At 43.6% G+C, this 17,743-nt stretch overlaps 4 protein-coding genes across 8 annotated transcripts; 2 read left to right on the top strand and 2 right to left on the bottom strand.

Annotated features, from left to right (window-relative positions):
* Positions 1-10: 10 nt before the first annotated feature.
* Positions 11-2,797, top strand: mbd4 (methyl-CpG binding domain protein 4). 2 transcript variants are annotated; one of them, XM_060045989.1, is made up of 8 exons: positions 11-141; positions 337-548; positions 659-1,470; positions 1,590-1,655; positions 1,799-1,933; positions 2,054-2,203; positions 2,305-2,408; positions 2,507-2,797. In XM_060045989.1, the coding sequence occupies exons 2-8, from the start codon at positions 361-363 to the stop codon at positions 2,579-2,581; spliced, it is 1,530 nt and encodes a 509-aa protein (XP_059901972.1). In that variant the 5' UTR covers positions 11-141; positions 337-360; the 3' UTR covers positions 2,582-2,797. The 2 variants fall into 2 exon arrangements, with proteins under 2 accessions (XP_059901972.1, XP_059901964.1); XM_060045981.1 differs by having other exon boundaries at positions 16-548.
* Positions 2,798-2,927: 130 nt separating this feature from the next.
* Positions 2,928-5,864, top strand: LOC132453280 (uncharacterized). 2 transcript variants are annotated; one of them, XR_009524623.1, is made up of 6 exons: positions 2,928-3,379; positions 3,483-3,619; positions 3,721-3,848; positions 3,988-4,103; positions 4,247-4,436; positions 4,658-5,864. XR_009524623.1 is itself a non-coding variant. In XM_060046092.1 (6 exons), exons 1-6 carry the CDS (start codon positions 3,253-3,255, stop codon positions 4,766-4,768), a joined length of 753 nt encoding a protein of 250 aa, XP_059902075.1. In that variant the 5' UTR covers positions 2,928-3,252; the 3' UTR covers positions 4,769-5,864. The 2 variants fall into 2 exon arrangements, 1 of the variants encoding a protein (XP_059902075.1); XM_060046092.1 differs by having other exon boundaries at positions 3,988-4,047.
* On the bottom strand, positions 5,025-11,201 carry LOC132453095 (protein disulfide isomerase Creld1). Of its 2 annotated transcripts, none has more exons than XM_060046024.1 (11): positions 10,851-11,201; positions 9,541-9,667; positions 8,842-8,924; positions 8,532-8,642; positions 8,312-8,403; positions 7,975-8,154; positions 7,756-7,851; positions 7,561-7,644; positions 7,114-7,209; positions 6,874-7,014; positions 5,025-6,406 (listed from the first exon to the last, which is right to left on the bottom strand). In XM_060046024.1, the coding sequence occupies exons 2-11, from the start codon at positions 9,655-9,657 to the stop codon at positions 6,186-6,188; spliced, it is 1,221 nt and encodes a 406-aa protein (XP_059902007.1). In that variant the 5' UTR covers positions 9,658-9,667; positions 10,851-11,201; the 3' UTR covers positions 5,025-6,185. The 2 variants fall into 2 exon arrangements, with proteins under 2 accessions (XP_059902007.1, XP_059902016.1); XM_060046033.1 differs by having other exon boundaries at positions 10,975-11,201.
* Positions 11,202-11,296: 95 nt separating this feature from the next.
* On the bottom strand, positions 11,297-17,455 carry wu:fl23c11 (uncharacterized). 2 transcript variants are annotated; one of them, XM_060045242.1, is made up of 16 exons: positions 17,043-17,455; positions 16,517-16,544; positions 16,191-16,325; positions 15,846-15,974; positions 15,630-15,730; positions 15,329-15,437; positions 15,201-15,242; positions 14,012-14,145; positions 13,850-13,912; positions 13,701-13,758; positions 13,368-13,618; positions 13,209-13,259; positions 13,041-13,092; positions 12,825-12,920; positions 12,699-12,737; positions 11,297-12,609 (listed from the first exon to the last, which is right to left on the bottom strand). In XM_060045242.1, the coding sequence occupies exons 1-16, from the start codon at positions 17,163-17,165 to the stop codon at positions 11,792-11,794; spliced, it is 2,229 nt and encodes a 742-aa protein (XP_059901225.1). In that variant the 5' UTR covers positions 17,166-17,455; the 3' UTR covers positions 11,297-11,791. The 2 variants fall into 2 exon arrangements, with proteins under 2 accessions (XP_059901225.1, XP_059901297.1); XM_060045314.1 differs by having other exon boundaries at positions 16,191-16,328; positions 16,523-16,544.
* Positions 17,456-17,743: the final 288 nt, after the last annotated feature.

Here is a 17,743-nt window from a genome sequence, read left to right as displayed (position 1 = left end):
TCCTGTGTTTTGATCGGCGCGCGTAGCAAGTCGACGTCAGGGTTGTTTACAGAATGTAAGGAAAGAGCAAAGCAAAGCTATTTTCTGCTCACAGCACCATGAAACATCCCATTGTCAAATTTCAGAGCTGAGGAGATTGAGGTAGGCATGCGTTCGGATGTAACTGCATTATAATTTCGCATTTACAACTAGATACCTAGTTCTTGCATTGTTAGGATGTTCGATATTCGATCTGGGATTCTGAGCAGTCTACTTTTCCCATCAATCGATAGATACCATTAAGATGGCTAAATAAATTACAGCCCTATCTTTATTATATACCCCTGTTAAAACCAGGAATATAAACAATACATAACCGCAATGGATCATCCGATGGCTACATGCAATAGTCAGTTGGACAGTGACACAAATAGAGAAATTATAAATATTCAGACAGACAAGGATGAATCATCATCACATACTTTGAGAATGCCTACTGGCTGGACAAGATTAGTGAAACAACGGAAAGCAGGCAAGACAGCAGGCAAAATGGACGTCTACATTTCAAGGTAATTAAATTGGTTCAGATCACATGCATCGATCTAGATGCATGTTAAAAAAAACAATAGAAGATTACAGCTAATAACCTTAAAATAATAATTTACATCTACTCCTACAGTTCCCAAGGGAAGACATTCCGGTCCAAAGCATCTTTGCAAGCTTTCCTTCTGAAAGATGGAGAAGGAGGTTTACATGTAGACCTCTTTGATTTTAGCACCTCTCAGGATGGGGTGAGACACACATCTCTGGCTGTTCCCGTGGATAAGAGGCCGAGAAGAAGAAAGCTGGCAACAGGTGCCAAAAAGCTGGAAATTAAATCAGAAAGTTTGACTGAATTGTCAGATCTGCTTCCAAGTAAAATGGACAGAAAAAAATCGTCCCCGACCAGAACTGAACATCAAGAAGCCTTTGCATCCAAGCAGACTTTGGACGTCTCGCCTATAATCAAAGAGCAGATCGTAGAAAAGGCAGAGAAAGTTGACATTGGTACTGTGAAAAACATGCAGGTATTTTCAAGGGGAGGGCGGTGTGATACTATGAACGCCGGGGAATGTTTAACGCAGTCTGTGTCTTTAGCATCGTTGGGTGATTGTCAACCGGAAAGTAACCTAAGAGGTCGGCTGAGGGAGAAGCTCTTCAAACCGTCTGCTGCTCTGACAAGCCAAGCAAACACCTGGCAGAGGCCGGAGAATACACAGCCAGGCCCCCCGCCTCTGGCTATCATTGTGACTGTTGATGCGGCCGGCCAGAGAGTGAGTGAAGCTGAGACCGAGCAAGGAAGGTGTGAGGAAAAGATTCCAGTTGAAGAAGAGCTGAAAACTCTTTCTGAGTTCCAATGTGCTAATAGGGAGAATGAGAATGTCAAGGAGGAAGTGTCCTCGTCACCTGACACGCGTGATGAATGCTGTTCACCAGCAAGAGAACGCCAGAGTATGTATGGTTTATGCATGAGTTATGTTTTTGCGCATGTCATGATATGATATGCATATACTGGTGGCATTAAAAGCATACCTGCATGAGGACGATTCTTGTTGTATGTATTTAAACAGAGTCCACAACCTTGGGTGACAAACGAAAGACCAGCCCCTATTTCAGCGGTAAATCACGAAGAGACGGTAATTGTTACTGAATAAATATATGCAAATAACATAATTGACAATACTAATGTCAATATCAGATGTTTTTTATTTCTGTATTTTATTTTTGTATCTATTTTTTTTAAACAACATTGTGATTGCCCTGTCTTCTCATATTGTAGTTCTCAGCCCACCAAGGAGAAAAGCTTTCAAGAAGTGGACCCCCCCACGCTCCCCATTTTACCTGGTGCAGGAAACCCTTTTTCACAACCCCTGGAAGCTGCTCGTGGCCACCATATTTTTAAACAAGACCAGTGGTGAGTGGATAAATACGGGCAGACAGACAATAAACGCATTCATCATGTAGTACTAGTTCAATTATGTTTATAAGTCAGACGATATTGGGTTGATGTATGATCTTTATTATTTACCTTCAGGAAAAGTGGCCATTCCGGTTCTTTGGCAGTTCTTTGAGCATTACCCATCTGCTGAAATAACTAAAGATGCAAATTGGAAGTCAATTTCTGAACTTCTGAAGCCACTTGGATTGTATGAGATCAGAGCCAAAATAATAATTCGCTTTTCAGGTAAAGTTTTTACAATTTTCCCACTGTCAAACTGTTTCATGCTAAATATTGATCAAGCACATGTGGTCACACTACTGATCCATGTGCTTTTTCTATTACAGAGGAATATCTCGGTAAACAGTGGCGCTATCCAATTGAACTACATGGCATAGGAAAATACGGCAACGATTCCTACAGGATCTTCTGTGTGGAGGAATGGAGAAAGGTACCAAAGATTGTTTTATTACCAGCGGTTTACATTGTCATTGTACAAAATAACTTTCTTAAATCACACGTATGGATTGTTTTGTCGTAATATCTAAGGTCACCCCTCAAGATCACAAGCTGAATAGATACCATGCCTGGCTGGTTGAAAACCACAAGGAGCTGGGCATATGAGGCGGCACAAAGAAACTGCTCATGGTTTTAATTTCAAAGCGACAATCATTATTCCCCATATTGAATACCCACTCTGACTATAGAACCATATTAAAAAGTTGTAATGTTAGAAGAGTGAGTTGCTTCAAGTTAACAGGTGCAATGATCCTGCTTCCATAAATGCTAAAGTAAATTATGTTGAATAAAGTATGTTGAATAAAGTATTTATTAATATCCTGATGTTGTGATGTGTATTTAACCCCCCGAACCCCATTTTTTCTTACTCCATCCATCAATCAATTTCCTTGAGGGAGTCATCCCAAAAGGATCAATAAAGCCTAATCTAATCTAATCTAATCTAATCCAGTATATGTCTCTATTGGTAGATGCCGACCTAATCACACAGTCTCCTAATCACACAGTTGTCTGTTGTTTTTGCTGGAGTCTAGAGTTTTTTGTCTGTCCTTTGTCAGAGGCTATTCAACTTCAAGTCCACCCTGCTTACTGCTAACAATGGGGCTGGAGGTAAAGTGGTAAAGTGTGTATCTCCAAGGCAACTGTTGCCAATGCAAAACACTCAAGGACAACATTCCGCTTAACAAACACATGATTAACTAGTACTGTATGGACTGGGATTATATGTATTTATTTTTCATACATCCATTATAGGCTGCACCAGCCGTTTTCTTGGGATGTATGACGATGTAGGGTTCAAAAACGAGAATAGAGAGAGAGAGTTGGAACGCCTGCTAGAAATGGAAAGAATGAAACTTCACCGACTGAGGGACACAGCCGGCTTCAACTTCACCATGAAACTACGTAAGGAAAAAAAACGTTTCACCTGCATTTGAATGAGTTCAATCTCTGTTTAGATCGTTTTAACTTTGTATCAGTTGACCGTGCGCTGTTTACATCACCGTAGCAGGCATTCGCTTGGCCTCCACTCCGGTGATTATTCCTCACAGCTCACCTCCCTCACGCCAGAGTCGTTGCCTGATGGTCACGTCTTTGGCGTTGCCAAAGATCTCACATGTGACCCAGTCCTGGAAAGACTTTCAGGTGAATTGAATAGGTCGACCACCAGGCTGAAAACTACAATGCATTACTACTACAGCCTTCTCGATTAAAGATCAATTATTTAGATAATGCTTGGTCTCCAGAGCCTTCCCAGGCTGAACCCTCTGCATCCCCCGCTGGTCCCTAAACGCACCGTATGCCTGGAGACGTTGGCTGTCCACCACCACAATCAGCAGAGGTCCCTCTGCATGCAGAGGAAGGAACACTACACGTGAGACAGTCTGTCTGTGAACTGCTCTAATCCAGTCTGATTGTCAGGCGAAATTTAAAAGGGCGAGAAGAGCTTTGCTTTCTTTGAAAATAGGAGTATGAGTCAGTGATAAACGTCACCTCTTTTCCTGTTCTGACAGGTATCATCAAGGGTGGCGGAGACCTTTCTATGGTACCAGCAGTGAGAGAGAGGATTATCGGTATAAAATAGCCCCCCCCCCCATTGATTCAACAAGCCTCGGGGTCGTCTTTCATCGTAGGCCTACACCTGCCATGTGTTCCCTACTGCAAATAACAATACAATACCTACCGATCCTGTGACACCGCCGTTTCACTGAAATTCTATCTTTCACTGTTTACTGATGGGGAAGAAAACTGAATGTGCTGTCCTTTCACCAGGAAAGAGATACGAGAGCAGCTGAAAAAGCAGATAGAGGAGAAAGGGGTTGGGTTGAGGCTGCAGCTGGCCAGTAAAGTGAAGGAGGCTGACTACATGCGCGATGAGGAGCGCCGCGCTGTGACCAGAGACAGAGAGGAGCGCATCAAACACAACAGAGCGATGACGCTTTACCGAGATGAGAATAAGAAGGTATAAACACTTATATCTCAATGATCATCAACACACGCTTACGATCACAAAATAATTCCTGCACCGGGAAGTAGAAAATTATTCCAGTTTCACTTAAGGTTGCTGTAAGGGAATTAACCGACTTCTCCACTGTGTGTGTGTGTGTGTGTGTGTGTGTGTGTGTGTGTGTGTGTGTGTGTGTGTGTGTGTGTGTGTGTGTGTGTGTGTGTGTGTGTGTGTAGCTAATGGAGCAGACATGGAGAGACAGAGCACTAACCCGATCCCTCGGGGCTCTGGAGGAGAGGGAACTACTGCGCTTAAACCCCATTAACTGGAGTGGAACACTGAAATAGACTGAACCTCAACACATCCACTCTGATCGAGATGCATCTTTTTGGCAGATGGGACAGACTGTGTAATTGCTAATGGGTGGGTTATATTACCCCATTATAATTGGACACAATGAGACCACACTCAAAGTCTCATTCTCCACAGTGCTGGGTAATTGCATGATAACGTTTAGATTTTAATAGAATCAGTTTGTTTTTTGAGGATTTTCCGAGTTCATTGATAAATTGAGAAACATGCCATTATAGAGAATTTCTCAGATTATGTTTAAAGATTTTATTGAAAGTGCAAAAAAGGGAAATATTTTAGGAAAAAATGAGTCAAAGCTATTTAATTAAATGGGAAATAATAGTTAGCAAATTATGTTTTTGCAGCAGGGAAGTGAGCCTTCTAGTCTAATAAAGTGGGGGGAAATCACAATCAACCAAATAGCTTGATGGTTTCTAAAAGTCATGGCACACATAATTCTGTAAAATAAAAAAAGAAAGCAGAACATTTGGAAACATATCACAGTATTAAATTCCCCCCAAAAAATATTCTTTGAAACCAATGTCCAGGAAATAAAATAGAGTTTATGTCTTGCATTAAGGAGTGCAAATACATTTCTAAAACACACGTAACCACTCTAGTGTTAGAGCTCATCTGGCAGTTTGACAAATAAATTAAATGAACATGCAGCAGTCGATTCTCGTCCTGAAAAACAGATAATAAATAAACAGACAAAGTCATTGAAGTAACTTTTCACATGCATTCATAAAAAAAAATCAAGTTAAAAACAATGGAAATTAATAAAACAGTTCTTCATAATGGATGGATTCCAGAGTATTTCAAGGAGCTTGCTTTGAAATGATAAAGGCTCAACCCCACCCAAGCAGCAGGCCTACATAGTGCAACACCTTACCCAGCAACACCATATCAATAGCTCTACCATTCATTCTGAGAAAGCTTCGGTTTAAAAGCATACAGCCAAATTAAATAACAATAGGATAGACATGATAAATGCTCCGGACGTTCATATTATGTGAATAAATAACTTTCTTTCTTGTGCAATATTTTCCCACAGATGTAAAATGAAAATGCATAATAAATGTGTGACAATCAGTGGTGGTGTAATTGATTTCTTGACCCCTGCTTTTTGCAATGTTGAGGTAGGGGATCAAGTTCAATTCCATCATTTCATTGCATTGCGGTCGTTGCCAAGTACTCCTCCAATGCTCGCGGCTACATAGATATATTCTCCTGCATAGCCTGAGTTTTTGATTCAAAATTATCAGTCCTGTATTTCTAACAGCAGTCCAGGCAGCATTCAAGTAACTTCCCAACCGGAAAGGAGAATTCTGATTGGCTAGTACTTCGGGAGTCACCTTTACCTCTTGCCTGGTTAGCATTCCCATGTTTCCTTTATCTAACCCAGGGCTAGGACTAGCGTCCCTTCAGAAAGCCGTCAAGCATGTAATCTCCCTTTTCAGTGAACCAGTAGCCAGCCATCGCCGCCACGCCTCCGATGAAGATGGCAGTAAAGACCATGTCTCCCTTGGCGGCAAGTGTCGCCAGCGCACATATCACCACGCCAAAAAACATCTGCTGCAGCACCAGCACCTCGTCTTCAGTCATATCGTCGAAGAGACCTTTCTCTGGTCCCGCTGGGAAAGTAGACATTACCAAGTTAACAGGGGCTTTCTTAAAATGCTAGTTCTTTGTTTGTTGTTGTTGAATTTGAAGTTGATGTTAAAGCTGGAGGCAATTTGTTGAGATGTATGATCACCGAAATGTATGATGAAGAAATAAAATAACTAAGTGAATCTAGCTAATGATGGGGGGGATGGGTATCTCACCACTAGGATACTATAAGAAATGTAATGGCGCAAGACATTCAGTGATTACATTACATTCTCTAAGGTCAGATATGCATGTGCCCCGGCAAAGAAGTTCTACCAATGATGTCTTTTCGATTCATATAGCCATTCTTTTTTTCTTTCACTTTTGAGTGTATGGTTGCTTGGATATTGTTCTTGGATGCACTTGGATGGATAAAAGCGTCTTCCCAATGGCTAGCAGCAAATGTACCAATGTTTTGTGTCTGCCAGTGCATACTACGACTAGTACTTACTGGGTAGCTTGTTCTCCACACAGATGCTGTCTCGTCGGATAAAGCCCTGAGCGCAATCACAGTGGAAGGAGCCCTCCTCGTTGGTACATGCCTCGTTCAGCCCCGGACACGCTATCGCCCGTTCGCTACACTCGTCTATGTCTGCAAGAGAGGAGGAGGCAGGAGAAGATGCACGTTTATCAGGGGGCATACTGAAATATTGAGGAATAGATGTGGCTCAATGAATATTTTGTCACCTACCAATACATTTGGATCCTCTGAGCCTGTAACCGCGGGCACACTTCTTACAGCGGGCCGGCCCGCTTCCCATGCAGCCCACACATGCCTGGTCACAGCCTGAATACAGAGAATATTATACAGATATTTCAAAAACGAATTTGTGTTGTTATTTAATGTTGTCATAATAAGATTCCCTTCTGAGTATATCATTTTAAAAGCTTACAAATTTCATTTAATGTGTACAGTTATTGTCTCTATACAAATACGGTCTAATACTGAGCAGAGCTGGCATGATAAAGAAAGAACAAAAGATACATTGTTTTGCCTTCAAAATAACATTGCAATCAATTCTCAGGTCATGTCATCGTGTAAACATGACATTCCTGACCTGTGCTTCAGGAAATCAGTTACTTGACAGCGTGGCTGACACGTGTGAGCCAGTAAGGTGTGTGCGGCACGAGAGCTCACCTCTGCACTCGTACGACCCATCGGTGTTGTGACAGTAGGTATTTGTGGGGCAGCGCGCCAACTCGGTGCCACATTCATCAGTGTCTAAAGGAGACGATGAGGGCAAGGTAAACAACCTGTGCCACTTCTGACAAGACAGGTTAGCGCTGAAAATATGCGGGTGAAAAACGAGGAGGGGAAAGAGACCACACTCACCTATACACTTGTTGTCGTGGAGGATCCAGCCTGGTTTACAATCCAGGCATTTGTAATCCTGTGGCCCCAAGCATTTATTACATGAATGGTAGCAGGCTACAGAGGGAGAGAGAGAGAGAGAGAGAGAGAGGATAAGTCTTACAAGCAGTGCAGAACACATCGACAGATAAGGAGGCCGTCTTGGATCCTGAGGGAGGGGGGGCTGGGGGGGTTAGTCACCTGCACAAGCTGCCGTGCTGTGATTAGAGCTCTTCTCTCTGTAGTAGCCATCCCCACAGTTCTGGCACAGCTGGCCCGAGTATCCCGGGTCACAGACGCACCCTCCGTCCCCCAGACGGGTGCCCTCGCCTTCACAGCGGCCCAGGCCTCCGCACACTCCCCCCGGACCGGAGAGACACTCTGCCATGCAGGAAATCACACACACACACACACACACGCACACATTTATTACTTTTATTATAACAATTTGTGTAGAGATTGAGAACTTTGATTAAAGTGGATCTATGCAGTTACTGAAAAAAAAGGTACAATAATATAGCATGTGTTTTTGTGGAACCTTTGCACTGAGGTCCATAGCGTCCTGGTGGACAACAGAGTCTCAGTTCCTCGATGCACAGCCAATCAAAAAGGTCGGGGGCCTCCTGCTGTCTACAAACAGAAGGACCGTCATTGCAGGTCATATGTGTTGAGTGCACAGTGATACGTTCACAGCATCAATATCAGAAGCGCTGCATCCACGTCATCAAGAGAGGTAGAGAACACACAGCATGGCCTACCTGTGGAACCACCACGTCTCCACCTGGTCCTCGATCTGCTCCAGCAGCTGGTTACATTCAAAGTCAGTCTTCTCACACGCACTTTCGACAATCTCGAGCAGCCTGGTCTCACTGAAACACGGACAGCACAACATAGACTCAGACATCGCAGTGCATGTGAAACCAACAAAACTAAAATAAACTGTCACAAAACAAAACAAAACATGGACGCATGACGTAGCACGATTTTGATGATGAAGGGAGTTTGACGGAGGTCCATGAATGTGTCCACTTAACAAAGTAATGTTGAGGGAGTAGACCTCTCTCTTACCTGCGTGCATATTTAGCTAGCTTCTCCTCCTCCCACGCTGTGTTGCCACCGCCAAAGTTCTTACTGGACGTTACTTCCAAGCCCTGAGGAAAGTCAAAAGGAGGTTGAGTAGAAAAGTAGAAAATTACGTGCAAGATCAAAATTTATCATACAAAAATCATTTGAGTTATGCGCTTTTGGCCAAACCACAGTGATTCGGACCTATGAGGAACTACAGGATGGACGGTGATAGACAATTGGTTCCTCCAGTGACAGTAAAATATTTCTTATAAGGTGTACAACTTCCTTTCTTTGTAACGAACCATCTTGCGCGTCAAGTAAGGGCAAAGGTAAACCAGAATACAGGGCTGATAGGAAGTGAAATGATCTGTGCCTGAAATTATCAAATACATTCGAAGACACCAGAGAATTGCCTTTCTTGACAACAATAAAAGGAGCGGAACTCGCACACCATGTAGCCGATGCAACAATACGTTTTTATTGCATAAAAGTGTAGGGTGCACCATTCAGGCACCACGCCTGAACTCTATCAGGCCTATAAAAGGATTTCTAGAGAAATTTTCTCATGATGGATTTACTAATGGATTGCCCCGTTTTACACTTGACAAGTATTTGTAGTTTAGATTTTTTTTTTTTTTAAATACCTGCATTAGAAATGTTATATAGTGCAGGTTTGAAGAAGATGGAAAGATGAGTTACCTTAATGAAGCTGTCAGTAAGTTTGTGGCAGGTCTGGCATGGTGCCGTCTCTACTCTAACCACAGATAGTTCCCAGACGAGTACCAGTAAAGGCAGCGAAGACCAGTCACACCACATCGCTCCTTTCCTGTTGGGGAAGTCACATCATGGCATTTAACAAACCCAAGCATACCATTACTGGGCATAGAAAACTAAGACTTTCTTTATAGAATGAAACAATATGTTGTTTATGTGAACATAAAAAAATGTGTTTCCTTCTTATTCAAAGTAAGGTGACTGCCCTATTTAAAAGTATGAAATCTTGTATGAAAAGAAAGTGAGAAGCGCTGAGTTTCAATACTAGACAATCAGACCACACTTTCAACATTCAACAAAACATTTTTTTCTAACCAAGGGTGATAAGACATTGACATGATGTTCTGTCACTTTCTGTCAGTATTTTTCTAAATACCTCATTCAGATAGGTTTTTGAAAATTCCCATATCAAAACACTATTGATGGACTATTAGAAATAAATATAAAGAAAAGAGAAGCAGTGTGTCGAGTCGACTCTAGTCCGGTTATACAACTCACTAGTTATAAACCGATGAATAGTTAGAAACAATTGTTTTTATTAGTTAACAGACTTTCCTCATTAGTTGAAATATGTTTGTTATTATAATTTGAGGTGTCAACGAATGAGTAGGCCTACTGCTATCCGAAATTGATTTGTCATTCATCTGTTGGATGTGACTCCAACAGATTCATCCAGGAGATGTTGACATCACACCGATCCGTCTATTTGCAATTTCGGCGCTAAATCACAAATCCCTTGTGTATCATTCCCTTATCACCCAATGTCCACATTATATAATATTTATCATAGTTCCGGTTAAGAAACGCCCAAGCAATTTCCGAAGTTACATACGGGTTTAAAAAAAGGGGACCAAATGTAACTTTGATTTGAGTAGATGCTATCAGAACAGCGCCAGTCCAATATACGTGTATCCCTACGTTGATGTAATTTATATCCACAAATCTCCAACTGAGAAGCGATGGTCGGGGCAAGGGATGTGCTGTTATCAACCACAGAGCCAGCTCAGCATCAGCACCAACAAGCCTATTAGCCTAACCAGCATTACGCTAAGGTCAGGTAGCTGCTAACCTGGGCCGATTATAGCTTGTACAATTCGAATGTTAGCCCGAAAAGGATGTCTACATGTTGTAACTACAATATAATAATCGCATATTGAAGAGCTGTGTGAGCTATATTTGACACCCATAGTTGATGTTAGCTAGCTCGGTCTCACAACCGGCTAGCCTGCTCGTACCTTGGTGCAAAATGTGCACGTCGTTGAAACAACTGATGGCCAGATTTCACGCCGGTGGGACAATTTCACGTCTCTAGCCAAACCCCCGATCAAAGAATCAAGAGTTTCATGTTATAGCGGGCACCTTCATGAGCAGGAGGGACTCGGAAGGATGATTGGAGCTGGGCTAGATGAACACACACTCCTGTTGGGTGGTTGTCCTTGTGTTCCTTGCAGCTGGGCTGCAGCATGATAGGCGCCGCCCAAGTCCGCTGGGGATTCATTTCATCCACCAATCGCTAACCACTCATGTGAATCACAATGTCCAGCAGGCCCATGTTGAACTGTCACCGTGTTGATAGGAAGGAATATTAAACAGTTTCCATTTTGGTTAACTTAAGATATTTTTTATTTTCATAGGTAGGCAAAAACTATGCTGCACAGGCGAAAGAAAATGTATTGCTAAGTATTTGTATTGTATTTAATAGAAAACAAAGGCATAATCATACAAATCGAATATATTCTCCAAATGATGTTTTAATTAGTGTTAACACAGTGTTCTGCACTTGAAATACACACACAATGAACTCTTAGTAGCAGTCAATCATTTGAATACAAGTATTTACATAGAAGCATGCTATGTACACACACGTAAATCTTCATCAAGTAATCTGAAACCAACATCCAAGATCTGAGGATAGCAGAGCAGCATACTTACCCGCAGGAACGACTTAAAAATGCCTTGTTTTGTCATTGAGATATGCATCTACAGACTATGTCCGCGGATCATTTAGACAAGGGCCAAAAGTACAGTCAAGATAATAGCTCCTGAAAATACTGTAGACTAGTGTGCGGAATACTTGTTTTGATCTTTGAAACAATTTCAAAAAAAGTTTCAAAGTCTCATCCTTTAGTCTCGCTATCTAGCTCTCTTGCTTCCTCGCTCTCTTGCTCCCTCGCTCTCAGACCCAAGCCAGCCCGGCCTCCTTAGGGCCAGTGTCCGGGCTTGAAGGAGGGGTGGTGGCGTACGGCTGCAGGGGCACTGATTCCGAGGTATCCTCCTCCCCCGGCCCGACACAGTCCTGGGGCAGCCCTGCCAGCCGCAGGATGGTCACCCCCGCCCCCGCAAGTCCTCTGGCCAGCACCCTGGACGCCACCCTGAGTTTACCCGCCTTCTTGCGTCTCGCGGACGCCGACGACCCGTGCCTCCCCCCGGCCAGGTCCGTCAGGAAGGCCAGGCTCTGGGAGGGGAGGCAGTGGAGATAGAGGCCGCGGAACAGCTCGGGCAGCGGGCGGTTGGAGCCGGGCGCCTGGGGAGGCAGAGACTCAAACTGCACCAGGAGGAAGCGCTCGCCGGCGCGGCCCTGCATGTAGTCGGCCAGCACGCAGCTCAGCGAGGCGCTGAACGCGTCTACGTGCTTGGAGGCGACAGGGCTACCCTTCCCGGCCTCCTCTTCCTCTTCCTCGCCGTCCTCTCTGCTCTCCCTGCTCTTAGCCCCGCCCTTCTCCCAGCCCTGGCCGCCCCACTCGTCCGCCCTGGCCCAGGCAGCCTGGGTCAGGACCAGCACCACCTTTCCCCCCTGCCTCTGGACCCGGTCCAGCTGGGAGTGGAGCCAGGGCACGGGGCCCAGCACGGCCAGCTCCGTCTGGCTCCAGAGGTCGAGGGACACGCTGAAGCCCAGGGCCTGGAGGGAGGAGCCCAGGCGGGACAGCAGCACCGGCAGAGCCATCTCCCCGTCCGCTTGGTGCAGCAGCACAACATGGCTCCCGGCGACCATGCCTGTACAAAGAGGAAGGCCGTACATCAGACAACTATATCAACATGCCAGTATGTACTGTCCTGTACAGAGTCAGAGCTCTTCTTTTTACCTTTGACGTCGCTCTCCTTAAACCATCTCCAAGCGTAACCTATGGGAGTAACAGAGTGGGATTTTAGTTATTTTGTTAAGAGAATGTGCGTTAACAGTGGCAGGAGGGAATTCTTTTATGGCTGACCTTTAAGTAGTCCTTGGAGCAAATATGCCCCAAGTAAAGACATGCACATGAGAAGGAGGCCGAAGAAGATAAGCAAACTCCATCTCCATCGGGGCTCTAGGAATGAGATGTGAAAAGTACACGCAATGAACTTTAAAGTAAACAATGTTTATGGACACTAATAAATGTGTAATAATAATTTGAAGTTGTCAAGGAGAGTCAAGGTCAGTGTCATACCCGCAAAGGGACAGTGTGGTTCCAGGTTTGAATGCGACCCATGTAGCATGACCTAATCAGATAGCACCAGAAGAGTATCTTAAAGAGATTGCACTGGTCAAAAACAAAATGCAGGAATTGATCAGCTATATAATTATCACATTCAGGAAAGGAACAGACAAAGATCACCTGAATACAGAGAGTAGGGTGCGATGACATGTTCACAAACTCCCCATTTTTCTGTTGAGAAAAATAATTGATACATTAAAAAAAGATTTGGGTTGCTCAATATGATTACAGATATTCCTTTGACCAAATGATTGAAATATTGGACTATAGTTATGTTACCCAATGCTCATTGGCTGTGGCTCTCCAGCCATCATCTGTGTGGTTGTACAGACTCTGTCTTGAGCCAGTAACCTCCTCACAAACACCCCCTGCGGAGTCCTTCTTGCAGAGCCACACTTCTCCCTTCAGCCTGCAGGGGGCAGTCACATTCCAGCTCAACGCCGTAGCCTGCCTTGTGCTCCCATGGTTACCTCTCAGCGGGGCCACGGACATGGACACAGTCACATTGGTCTGCATTTTTTCAATAATTCCTAAATAGAAGATAGCGATAAAAAAGGTTTGATGCAACTTAAAAATATATTTTCATCATAAAACCAGGTAGAATGTCCTTACCTTGCAAGTTTTTGAAGGGACAGGATCTCCTACGAAGTGGCTTTCCCTTCAACCATACCTGTGTCACACAAAAAAGAAGGTTATTTTCATCTTCAAAGTGTGTAAAGGTTGTATCATCATTAGCAGATACCCAACAACCAATAGGCTACCTGGAAGCATAGGCACGGTGCTACAGTATTTGTCGCAATGTTGATTTCTTTTTGGCCCTTTGGCTGAAAGAAAACAACAAAAGACATCGTTGCACATAAACAACCTTGTTTTGTACTATCTTGAACGGTGAGGGATTTGAATGATTGGTGTTTGGGACTCACCCATTCAAGAACCTCTCCAGGCATGTCATTCCAGAACTTTTGGTACAGGACTGTCTCTGTGTAGGGGTCTGTGATGTCCAGTCTAAGGATGATCTGATCTGTCTCACTATCAGCGACAACCTCGAGTCTGGGAGCTATGGGTAGTTAGATGATGGTTATACATTGTCTTACATATTGACTATTGCCCAATTTCTATTACATTATTAGGCCTATATATATGCTAATCCTTATTCATTTATCCTAAATACTTCAGGCCAAAAGCAACACAAATAAGTATATAAATTAGGTTTCGTACAGACAGACAAACATATCTCTGTGGGTATTTTAACACACACACACACACACACACACACACACACACACACACACACACACACACACACACACACACACACACACACACACACACACACACACACACACACACAGTACAGTACTGTGTGTGTTTGGTTGTTAAAGTTTGGGCACCGTTCTCTGTGTGTCTATTGTGAAACTACAGTTTATGTAAATAATGGGGCTGTAAGCAAATATTTGGTCTTATTGGTCTCGGCTTTACTCTATGTAGATTCACAATTTAGATCTTGTTTAAACCGCTTTTATTGGTTTAAACGTTGTTAGGCCTAATCAAATTCCTTTATAATAAATGCATGCAGGACTTTAATACATAATACAAATAAACCTCAAACTTGATTTGAGTGATCACAGTATCCCTAGACACATTCTGTTGTTCTTGTACATTCATCTCAGATTGCATTTTCCATCAAGGCTTTATTTTCACCAAACCACATTCAGTAAATTTAATTAACCAGCACGTCAGGTGGTAGCATATCAAGTGGATCAAATACAATGAAAGAAACGCAGAAGGAATAAGGCATTGCCACATTTGGCAAGCTTTTCAGCTAAACCTTACATGATTGGGTATTTTATGTTGTATCATGCTATAACACAGAGCTGTCAATCACAGGCTAAGATTAGCAAGTAATTTCATAAATATAGTGTTAGACACATCACAACTGATTCAGTACCAGTCTGTAGCTCCCACCTGGGTTATGCACGGCTGCCCTAACCATTGATATGTTAAGCACCTTTTCAAATTAGGCAAATCATTGTGGTTACTCTAAAGGAATCTAATCCATACTTGTACAGCCCACCTTCTATTATAACCGCTGAGTTTATGTTATTTTCTTACCGTGACAGTCCTTGACACTGGCGTCTAGGTTGAGGAGGCACACTGTAAAAAGAAAAGAAGAACACAATAAGAAGGAAGTATACTCTTGGGACTAAGCATGTTTGATTGTGTTTCGGCACTCATCCCACCTTCTTCTAAGGATGGAACCGTCAAGTTGAAGCACTTTCTGGATCTGGAGTGCACCTGAACCACCACAGGACTGCCAAACTTCACCTCCTCCCTCAGCATCAGCCACAGCTACGGGACAATGTACACACAGTAGGCCAGGAATCAACCGTGGGAGGCTTGTGAATCTGCATTCCACTTCATAACAAACACACAGCTGAGCTACTCAAGTGGAACTGGATGACTTGAGTAAATAATGATACAGCAGAAACTCCCATCAGCGCCGAGGCCCTGGGCCCTGTCCGGGGAAGGAAGGAGCTTTACCCTGTGCTCCGGCACGTGTTTCTGAAATCTCTTGACAGGTCGAAACTCCACCGCCTTGCAGTAGCTGATGCCCGGAGAGCTCAGACACACCTTGACCGAAGCTGTAACACACATACAAACACACAGAGTCTACAATTTGTTTATTTCTCTCTCACATTAAGCTTGTGTGAATGTGTGTAACCTTGAGAGCGTGTTTGTTGTTTTATCTTGCTATACCTGTTGGGTCGGATAGCCCACTCACTCCACCACTTCCCTCTCCCGTTTGTTTTGTGCCAAATCTCTCTTCTTCGTTACCAGGTGCCATCGACTTCTCTGATTCCTGCTTTTCATGTTCCAAGTCTTCACCTGCCATCGAACCCCATAGCAATGAGTCATCTGCCACCATAGTTCCCCTCAGATAGCAATCACAGGTATGGTTGACCAAAACCTCATAGCAAAACGCCAGCAAGGATTTATTCAAAATGACAATTGACATATAATTGATCAGGGTGGAAATGAGTGTCTCAAGGGGGAGGGAGAGTATGTTTGTTGTCTGTGTCCAAGTGAACATCCGGAGCCTACCTTGGAATGCGATTAAGATTTGCAGGCAGGGTTTACAGTCCTCCCTGTCTGAGCAGCAGAGCACCACGTTGAGGTCGACACGTTCAACGTCCACTGTGAGCTCCTGGTCCTCAAAGGGAAAACTGTACAGAGATACTGAGGAGTGCAAACATAGCAGACACGATCAAGTCACTTTCATACATTTGCTGATCGATTAATCTCAATGTAAAAAACTAATAGATACATATCACTAAATGCAATACGAGGTCTTATGTGATCTAACAGGAGATTTTATTGTAATCGTTATAGGTTTGTGTTTTCGGGAATATAATATCATTTGGCCTCACCCTCTGTCACTGAGCAGTCAGTCAATCCCTTTGAGGAGAAGGAGAATAGTGCGCACACACACACACACACACACACACACACACACACACACACACACACACACACACACACACACACACACACACACACACACACACACACACACACACACATTAAAATACATGAACAAATAATTGTATTCTTGGAATGATACTCATGCATCTACAAATACTTAATTCCAATGACCGTTCAAGTCGAGGACAAGCCTGGAAACTGGGTTCAGTAAAAGTAGACTGCCCTCTTAGCTGAGACACAGTAGTAAATTATAAATGGACATTGATATTTCTCTCGCAGTCTCGATGTCACATGAACTTAACGAACAATTAGAACAGCACAGACGACTTTAAAGTAGCCTCGTTTTTTTTTTTAGTTTCTCAATTGAAACTATGATGGACTTTATATTAACTGTTGATCAAGTACAAATATGGCAAACCCGTGCGCTACAAATATAGGCGACGCCAATTAATTTATACCCCCCGCTGTTACCTTGCTGCAGATTAACCTGGATGCTTGGTCCACCACATCCAGCGCACCCCCCGTCGAGAACAGCAGCAGGAGAAACAGTGGTGCTGGTGGAAGACAGTGGAACGGCGGCGCGCAACGAGACATTCCTGTCCATATGCTTCTGGCTGCGGTGCGTCCTGGTCCTACGGTCTCCCGGAGCCTCGCTCGCTCCCATTCAATCCCTTTGCCCGGTATATTCCCTTCATCCAGAAGATAACACAATAAAGTGTTTCTGCCCTTAGAGTTCCAGTCGATCACAACGCCATGTCTTCTTCTGAACAGATTATAGCAACAGCATCGGCATCTGGAATGTGACAACCTTGGCACTAGCTCTGTCGCGCTGTCGACTTGACTATGGTCTGGAATGACTCTGGAGAGCTTCCTGATGAATGGCACCTTAGTGACGCAATGTCTCCTACCTGCAGAGTGAGACTTGGGAAACTGGTTTTACGACAGCTACTTGATTTATAATCTAGGCCTATCAACGTGGTATCAATTATTCTTCTCATATATCGGTGACTGGACCTTATCCTGCATTCAAACCGCCTAGTTTAGTTTCGGGGTGCCAGTCGGTCCGAAAAGTTTGGAACCCCACAACCAACATAACCTATTGTGATATATATATTTTTTTTTCAATGGCATTGTCCAGTATGATTTTTATGTTAAATATGAATGTTGTATAG

This window comes from Gadus macrocephalus, chromosome 1 (genome assembly GCF_031168955.1).
Source record: "Gadus macrocephalus chromosome 1, ASM3116895v1".
Taxonomy (NCBI): domain Eukaryota; kingdom Metazoa; phylum Chordata; class Actinopteri; order Gadiformes; family Gadidae; genus Gadus; species Gadus macrocephalus.
The sequence above is the reverse complement of the archived record's forward strand: the minus strand, read 5'-3'. Positions and strand labels throughout refer to the sequence as shown.

Excerpts from the sequence above, each read along its gene's own strand:
- mbd4 (XM_060045989.1), top strand. The coding sequence starts at position 361 with ATGGATCATCCGATGGCTACATGCAATAGTCAGTTGGACAGTGACACA. Across the intron at positions 549-658 it reads ATGGACGTCTACATTTCAAG|TTCCCAAGGGAAGACATTCC; the intron begins GTAATTAAATTG and ends CTACTCCTACAG. Across the intron at positions 1,934-2,053 it reads ATTTTTAAACAAGACCAGTG|GAAAAGTGGCCATTCCGGTT; the intron begins GTGAGTGGATAA and ends ATTTACCTTCAG.
- LOC132453280 (XM_060046092.1), top strand. The coding sequence starts at position 3,253 with ATGTATGACGATGTAGGGTTCAAAAACGAGAATAGAGAGAGAGAGTTG. Across the intron at positions 3,380-3,482 it reads CAACTTCACCATGAAACTAC|CAGGCATTCGCTTGGCCTCC; the intron begins GTAAGGAAAAAA and ends ACATCACCGTAG. Across the intron at positions 3,849-3,987 it reads CAGAGGAAGGAACACTACAC|GTATCATCAAGGGTGGCGGA; the intron begins GTGAGACAGTCT and ends CTGTTCTGACAG.
- LOC132453095 (XM_060046024.1), bottom strand. The coding sequence starts at position 9,657 with ATGTGGTGTGACTGGTCTTCGCTGCCTTTACTGGTACTCGTCTGGGAA. Across the intron at positions 8,925-9,540 it reads TTACTGACAGCTTCATTAAG|GGCTTGGAAGTAACGTCCAG; the intron begins GTAACTCATCTT and ends GACTTTCCTCAG. Across the intron at positions 7,015-7,113 it reads CAGAGGATCCAAATGTATTG|ACATAGACGAGTGTAGCGAA; the intron begins GTAGGTGACAAA and ends CCTCTCTTGCAG.
- wu:fl23c11 (XM_060045242.1), bottom strand. The coding sequence starts at position 17,165 with ATGTCTCGTTGCGCGCCGCCGTTCCACTGTCTTCCACCAGCACCACTG. Across the intron at positions 16,545-17,042 it reads CCAGGTTAATCTGCAGCAAG|GGATTGACTGACTGCTCAGT; the intron begins GTAACAGCGGGG and ends TTCTCCTCAAAG. Across the intron at positions 13,619-13,700 it reads TCCCTTCAAAAACTTGCAAG|GAATTATTGAAAAAATGCAG; the intron begins GTAAGGACATTC and ends TCTTCTATTTAG.